At 43.2% G+C, this 8,516-nt stretch overlaps 1 protein-coding gene across 1 annotated transcript in view; it reads right to left on the reverse strand.

Moving 5' to 3' along the window:
- Positions 1 to 3,979, reverse strand: part of UTP20 (UTP20 small subunit processome component) — a 110,659-nt gene extending 106,680 nt beyond the window's left edge. The window contains exons 1-5 of the mRNA XM_004700358.2: positions 3,853 to 3,979; positions 2,855 to 2,935; positions 2,143 to 2,209; positions 1,894 to 2,026; positions 580 to 768 (exon numbers count right to left, since the gene is read on the reverse strand). Of these exons, the coding sequence (XP_004700415.1) occupies positions 580 to 768; positions 1,894 to 2,026; positions 2,143 to 2,209; positions 2,855 to 2,935; positions 3,853 to 3,897 (515 nt within the window). The 5' untranslated portion in view covers positions 3,898 to 3,979. The remainder of the gene's footprint in view (positions 1 to 579; positions 769 to 1,893; positions 2,027 to 2,142; positions 2,210 to 2,854; positions 2,936 to 3,852) is intronic.
- Between the last annotated feature and the right edge of the window lie 4,537 nt (positions 3,980 to 8,516).

Below are 8,516 nucleotides of genomic sequence, written 5' to 3' on the forward strand. Positions count from 1 at the left end.
TAAGGAGTTGATCTTATGTATTCCTGTGATAGGGAGAAACAACCAAATGGAAACTTCTACCACATCCCAGAATCAATCAAGGAAGAAGCCATCTTTCTCTTAAACAAAAAGCTCTATGCAATTTATTCTCTCCCTGTCCACATTCATTCACAAATACATGAGTGCCTCAGGGAAGTACGCTAGGGTCTGGGAAAATGCAAATATTTATGAGGGGTTTTAAAAAAAGAGTTTATAGGCTTTTAGAAGACATAATTACAAAATAAGGAAGCAATTACACTAACAACCAGGAAATAAAAGTGGCACAAAAATGCTAAAAGGGTTCAGAGTTTAGAGCCCTCATGTCTCACTACAGGGCACGGGATATTTGAGGAGGTTATGGGATGCATGCCAGCCTTTGAGGAGTGGGCATGATTCTAATAGCTGGAGAGAGGGCCAGGCCAGGCCAATGAAGGCTTCAGACTGGAGGACTTGGTATGAAGAGACCACAAGAGATCACGCTAGAGCATTAGTTCGGTGCCAGAGAGGAGCCAGGACAAAAGGCAAAGGCAATCTTACAAATAACGAGCGGAAAGGAACCACCTGTAGATGTTGGTCATGTCCTTCACCATCAGTCTCCATAAGTACTTGTACAGATAGGACAGCGAGGTGAACGCCCATTCCAACAACTCCGTGTCCTGGGTCTCCAGGATAGATGTGATGGCCAGAAAAAAATCCGGAAAGTGTGGATAGAAGTCCGTCTGCAGATCTCGCGCCAACTGCACAACCAAGCTGGATTGAAAATGAAAGCAGCGTTATTGTTTTTGCTTAAGGGGCACAATGTTTCCACTTCCAGTGGTGGAAAACTTTGGAAGACACTGGTGATGACATGGTCAGTATAACTGTGTCACTGAAATGTACATGCAAACAATGTTGAAATGGGATGTGTCTTGCTATTATGTATTTTTGCTGCAATTAACATAAATAGAAGCAACTGATTCCGAGTAATAGAGATGATAAACAAAGGCTACATATTTGTCTCAGAAGCAATGGTCAATGGCCTATAACCACTGGAATAATTAAGCCAAAACCCTTCTAAACCAAGGTCAATGAGTTATGAAATTCTTCACATCTTTCAGAGTTGGTCAGAGAAATTGGATTAGGCTAAGTAGGTGCATTCCATTACAAGTTATGGCCAGTCATTTCTAGGGTATTAAAGAAAAATAGGGTTTCCTTAGGTATATACAAGGTGCTTCAGTGGTACAGTGGCTAAGCAACTGATTGCTAACCAAAAGGTCAGCGGTTCAAAACCACCAATCACTCTGTGGAGAGAGAGATTTGGTTGTCTACTTCTATAAAGATCTACCGTCTTGGAATCCCTGTGGGTCAATTCCACTCTGTCCAATAAGTCTTTCTGAGTGGAATCAACTTGATGGCCACAGGTTTAAGTGTTTCCCTTAGGAGGATAAAACCATTTTTTAAAAAGCATACTCTTAAGATTGTGCTTTATGGTAAAATCACTCACTGCCATCGAGTTGTTTCCGACTCAGTGACCCTAAAGAACACGTTAGAAACTGCTCTGTTCAGTTTCCGAGACGGTAATGCTTTATGGGAGTAGAGAGCCCTGTCTTTTTAAAATATTGTAATGTAACCCAAAATGCAAATTGCTCTTGCTTCTAAATTATAAGCACCTGAACTAAGGCATGGCGAAAGATGAGGCTTTCTACTCCCATAAAGAATTAGTCTTGGAAACTCACAGGGGCAGTTCTACCCTGTCCTATAATGTTGCTATGAGTCAAAATTGACTCAATGGCATTAAGTTTTTGGTTTGGAGCTAAGGCATATGTAGCAAAGAAACACAACTCTTCTTAAAATTCAGATAAATGTTGTTGAATTTTCTCTTAAATTGCTACTTACTCCAAAAGAGGCTGGTAGGCAAAACTGTTCTTAATTTGCAGGTGAGTCTTCAAACTCTGAACGATCTCATTTTGATGATAGACCAATTGGTTGAATGACTGGCATTTGTCAATAACTTCTTTGTAAAATTTCCCTGGGTGGGGAGGGAAAAAAGAACAAGTTATGTGTGTTTTTTAAAATCACATCGTCATGTAGCTGCCTAGAACATATACAGTATGGGAACATAAAATAGAGACAAATAGAAAGTACCAAAGTGTTCTGTAAGGTTCAATTCTCTCCATTTCAGCAGCCCCTCAAAAAAGTAGGTTTCGACTTCCTGCCAAGGATAAAACAATGCATTAATCAGAGAGCTCAAAGAAAAACTATGATCAAAGTCCGAGGGGGTGGGGAAAGCTATAGTCATACTTTAAAACAATAAGAAAAACAATCAGAAGTCCCACAGGGACAGCTGACGGATAAAAACATTGCGCTGCTAGTTGGGTGACAGTAAATGATTCTCTGAAATGTGAGCCACGCTCCACAAAGGGAGCGCATTTTGCCGGGTTTGGTCTGTCTGTTTTTCACAATTTCATGCTCAGAAAAAACGGGCTGGCGTTTCACAGTTCTGTTAGTCTCCTCGTGGAACTAGGAACTGCTACAACCTTTTGGGGTAATTAATAATGACATATCTATCAAGTAACTGCCTAATGCACCACCACCCAATAGAACATTCTACAGCAGCAGAAACCTATATCTGCACTTGTCCAGTACAGCAGTGCGTAGCCACTTACAACGATTAAGCACTTGGATTTTTACTTTATGTCTCATTTGCAACACAAGACCACTGTATTGGACAGTGTAGGTATCATGCATTTCACACTTCAATAGGAATGACCTGGAACACAATTAATTCACTTTTACTAAAGAGAGACATGAAACAAATGACTATCAATACTTGATGATCTAGCTAACATTCACTTACCTCATCATAGCTTGCGGTTCTATCAATCCGGTGAATAATATCGATATTCACATTCCCTAGTCGTTCAGCAAATGTAAGAAACTGTGGAGAGAGAAGGCATGGATCTAAGATACAGCATCATTGAATACGTAACACATCCCGACTATCCGACTATTGCACAGAAATCACTTGCGCAGAACGTTTATAGCGTAGTCCTCAGCCTTCTTCTGAATTCTTCAAGAAGCCTTTTCACTTACTGTCATTACAAGTAACAGAGTGCTTCGCTTACTGCCGTGACAATTTTGAACTTTTGTTTCCTATCGTTCACGGCATGTAGAATTGACCTTTTGAAACTAAACACAGACAACAATGTTGGAGCCCATGGGATGGGTGTAATGGCAAAACAGCAAGAGCCAGAGCCTTAAGCAAACGCACGACTCTTTGACTCAACGACAATAAATCCACCTCCAAATAGGTTTGCAGAAGTCCTCTCAGCGCTTTCATTTAAAATAAAATGCCAACGCTCGGCTGGGGCGAACTGGCCTTTGCTAGATCTGCTCTTAGGTTTCATTACAAGAACAGGTACGTGGCTGACTTTTGACCAACAGTGATTTTAAACAAAATACAAGTTACGGGCCTCCAAAGACCTGGGCAAACAGCAATCAGGCAAACTGCTTGTGGTGACGTCGCTCTCAGCGGGAAATGACCACCCCGCCTCTCACCGGGCACCTGGGTGACAATAACGTTCACGCTGGACTGAAGACTGGAATTCCCACGGCTGGCCCGACCCCACGACCCCCAGGGAAATGTGCTGTTCGGGGACTCGGGCCGTCAGGCCGCAGGAGATGCACTTCTCGCGCCCGCCATAGCCGCCCCAGAGTTTGCCTGTTTGGCTGGAACCTCCGAGCAAGGGGCTCGCGCCGGGCCTAGAACTCAGCAGCCCCGAGATGACGCCCAGAGCCGGACCCCGGGTGGGTCGGCCGGAACCCGCGGCTCTGGCCCCAAGTTCTCTAGCTCACCCGGTGCGTGTTCTCGGTCTTGTGGGAAACGGGCTTTATCTTCATGGCCGCGGAGAGGCAGCGACGCACGAGCGCGCGGAACGGGACGAAAAGATCCAATGACTAGCAAGGAGGGAACGCTGGATCGCACACTCTCGCTCTGTGTGCCGGGGCGCCCAGATGTTCCCTCACGTGCGGCCGGAGCCCACGGGCGCCGCCATCTTGGAAGAGGGGAGGGGCGTAAGCGCGTCACGTGGGCGGAAGAAGCACCCGGAACCGGCTCACGCTCTTAAAGGAGCCACGCCAGCAGGAGCGGGGGCACTAGGACCGCGCGGGTTTGTGCCCGTGAGGTTCTATTTCACGCCTTCCTGTAAAGTCTAAGAATGTATGGGTTTTTTTAATGCATATTTTTAAACTGTATGCTTATTTTTTAAAAGCATACCTTCTTATTCTCAGGGAGTATTTTCTGCATATGCTCCACACCGTGTCAAGTTCCTGACATGCATAACTTCACAGTAAAGTCCTTGTGGACGCTAACTAAACACAAATGAGCTGTATATTATTAAGCCCCTTTGACACATAAGGAAACCTGGGTTGTACTGCTAGTAAGTGGCAGTGTGGCAAAGGTCAATCTGATTCCAAATATTTGTACTCTAAGGACTACACTCTGAAGAAAACTGGAAAAGAGAAAAAAGTAAAATATATACTAAACTTTCACCATGCCACGGACAGCCACTTATAAAATTTTGATTTTTTCCCCCCAAACCACTGTAGGGTTTATGTATATCGTATTTTTACTTATAATTGTACAAACCATTTTGTGTATATTTGTTCTCACTCAACAGCCTTCATTCAAAGAGTCCTTGAAGTCAACTATGGAGCAGATTCTATTGAAGACACAACAAACCGTCATGCTGTGAATAATCATAATTCTCTTGGGAAACATTTGCTCAGAGGTGTTTACGGCTTGCAGTAGCCAAGAAGAGATGTTAAGTGAACAACTGTGTACCTTTGACTTGGGGCTAAGAGTAGAGGTCAGTGCTTTGGGGAGTCATTACAAGTGTGGGATACTAAAGTATGAAATGGAATGAACAATCATGTAAGGAGAGAGTGATGAAAAAGAAGCCTGCGGTGCCTTAATTTAACGCGGGAATCAAAGGGATTCAATGCTGGCATGGAAGCAGAGCGAAGAAGTATTGCAGAGGAAGCAGATGGTGAACTATTTTGTAAGCTCAGGATAAGGAAAAAGCTGCTGGATCGAACAAGATGAAACCGACAGGTGACTTGTCATTGCTAAGTGCCTTCCCATCAGTTGTGATGCACAGTGATCCTTGGTTTTGCATAACATCACCTCGCTTTGCAGCACCCTTACAATCCTTGCTAGGTGTGCGGCCATTGTGACAGTCACTGTGTCAATCCATCACGTTGAGGGCCTTCCTCTTTTTTGATGATCTTCTACTTTTCCAAGTATGATGTCCTTCCCCAGGAACACTGGCCCCGCCTGACAACACGTCCAACGTATTTGAAACCAAGTCTCACCATCCTCCCTTCTAAGGAGCATTCTGGCTACACGGCTTCAACGACATTGGTCTTTCTTCTGGCAGTCCATAGTGTATTCAGTATTCTTTGCCAACAACACAATTCAAAGGCATCCCTTCTTTGATCTTAATTAATTGTCCATATGCAGACGCGTGTGAAGTGATTGAAAAGACCATGCTGGGGTCAGGTGCACCTTAGTTCTCAAAGTGACATTTTTACTTTTTAATGCTTTAAAGAGGTCTCAGATTTTCCCAGTGCAATATGTACTTTGGTTTCTTGATAGGTGCTTCTATGGGTTTTTAAAGCCATGCATAAGGCTTTTGATGGAATACCAACTGAAATATTTCAACAAGCTGATGAAGTGCTGCAAGCACTAACTCATGTCAGGAAATTTGAAGACAACTAACTGGAAGAGATCCACATTTATACTTATAGCAAAGAAAGGCGATGAGTTAATTAGTTTATTGTGTCAACCTAGCCGATAAACACATGTAGCCCTGGGTGCTGGAGCAGCCATGTGGAGACCCCTGCCAGCGCTGAGATGCTTACACATTCACTGACTCAGCTTTCCTCCTGCAGTCGGCATCATTGCCTCTGTTTTGTGAGATGGAGGAGGACTTTGTGGACTGGTGTTGGACATATGAGTTAATGGTGGACTTGTGGGTTTGGGCAGCACTGGGTTGGGATGTTTTCTTTGATATGCACTTAAGCTTTATATAAAACTCTCTCTTATACATGAGTTTCTGTGGATTTGTTTCTCTAAAGTACCCAGACTAACACAGGCGACCTAATAGAATGTTCAAACTGTAGAACAGTATCATTGTTATCACATGCTAGTAAAATTTTGCTGAAGATCATCTAACAAGGATTGTGGCAGTACATTAACAAGGAGCTTCCAGAGAGTCAGCTGGATTCAGAAGAGGACTTGGAACAAGGGATATCGTTGCTGATGTCAGATGGGTCTTGGGTCAAAGCAGAGAATATCAGAAAGCTATTTACTTGTGTTTCATTGACTATGCAAAGACATTTGATAGTGTGGACCATAATAAACTGTGGATAACTTGAGAAGAATAGGAATTCCAAAGCACTTCATTGTGCTCATTCAGAACGTGTATATGGATGAAGAGGCAGTTGTCAGAACAAACAATGGAATACTGCATGGCTTAAAATCAGGAAAGTGTGTCAGGATTGTATTTTCTCACCATAGTTATTGAATCTGTATGCAGAGCAAATAATCAGAGTAGCTGGATTATATTAAGAAAAATGCGGCATCAGGTTTGCAGGAAGGCTTATTAACAACCTATATGGTATGCAGATGGCACAACCTTGCTTGCTGAAAGTGAGGAGGACCTGAAGCACTTGCTGATGAAGATCAAGGATGGTAGCCTTCAGTAAGGATTACAATTCAATGTAAAGACCCAAATCCTCACAATTGAACCAACAGGTAACATCATGGTAAATGGAGAAAAGATTGAAGTTGTCAAGGATTCAGTCTTGCTTGGATCCACAATCACTGCTGTTAGAAGCAGCAGTCAAGAGCTCAAATGATGCATTGTGCTGGGTATTGCTGCCTCGTTAGAGAATTGAAAAGTAAGGGTGTGACTTTGACAACTAAGGTGTGCCTAACCCAAGCTATGGTATTTTCAATCCATATGCATGTGAAAATTGGGCATTGAATAAGGAAGACCGAAGAAGAATTTATCTGAATTGTGGTGTGAGGGAAGAATATTGAAAGTACTATGGCCTGCCAAAAGGACAAACAAGTCAGTTTTGGAAGAACTATGATCAGAGTGCTCCTTAGAGTCAAGGATGGCGAGACTTTGTCTCGTGTACTTTGAACACGTTGTCAGTAGATTAACCACTGGAGAAGGACATCAAGCTTGGTCAACTGGAGGGGCAGTAAAAAGAGGAAGGCTCTCAATGAGATGGATTGACACTGTGGCTGCATCAATGGGCGCAAGCACAGGAACAATTGCACGGGTGATGCAGGGCTGGCGCAGTGTGGTGCACAGGGTTCCCATCAGTGGGAATCAACTGGAATGCACCTTACAACAGAAGCTTCTCTGGGCATTGATGCAAGTAAAACGAAATCTTGGTTAACGTCAATACTTTCTGTTTCTCATGTTGTTGCTTATTGGTCCTGTAAATGGTTTATACTGAGATATAAAATCCAACATTATAATCTGTCATCTTTTATCTTTTTCACTTTTTTTAATTATTAAAAGAACATTTTATTGGGGGCTCTTACAGCTCTTATAGCAATCCATACATCAATGGTATCAAGCATATTTGTACATATGTTGCCATCATTATTTTCTAGACACTTACTTTCTATGAAGCACTTGGTATTGGCTCCTCTTTTTTCCCTCCCTCCCCACCTCCCACCCTTATGACCCCATGATAAATTATAAATTATTATTATGTTCATATCTTACATTGACTACTGTCTCCCTTCCCCTGTGGTTTCTGTTGTTCATCCCCCTGGATGGGTGTGTGTGGCTATGTGTCAATCAGTGCTATCGGTTCTCCCTTCCTCCCCTCTTCTCCCCCATTTCCCCCTACCCTTCTGGTATCACTACTCCCATTCCTGTTCCTGGATTCAGTCAGTGTGTCATGAGCTCGTATCTCTTATCTGTACCTGTACACATGTGCCGGTTTAGCCTGAAGTGAAAGGCTGGACTGGGGGTGAGGAAGCCTCAAGGAACCAGAGGAATATTGTGTGTTTTATCTGTGCTTTACTGTGCCCTGGTTGACTCATCCTTTCCTTGTGACCCTTCTGTGAGAGGATGTCCCATTGTCAACAGATGGGTTTTGGGTCTCTGCTTTGATCCTCCTCATTCTCCACAATATGGTTTTTTTGTTGTTGTTTGTTTGGGGTCTTCTGATGCCTGTTACCTGGTCCTGTCGGCACCTAATGATCGCACAAACTGATGTGCTTCTTCCATGTGAGCTTGTAGCTTCTCTACTAGATAGCCACTTGTTTAACATCAAGCCTTTAAGAACCCAGAAGCTATGCCTTTTGATAGCCGGGAACTATCTGCTTTCGTCACCACATTTGCTTATGCACGCATTTGATCTTCAACAATTGTGCTGGGAGGGTGAGCATCACAGAATGCCAAGTTGTTAGAACAAAGTGTTCTTGCATT

Source organism: Echinops telfairi, unplaced genomic scaffold, assembly GCF_000313985.2.
Source record: "Echinops telfairi isolate 266 unplaced genomic scaffold, ASM31398v2 ScPeMD7_2;HRSCAF=8, whole genome shotgun sequence".
Taxonomy (NCBI): Eukaryota; Metazoa; Chordata; class Mammalia; order Afrosoricida; family Tenrecidae; genus Echinops; species Echinops telfairi.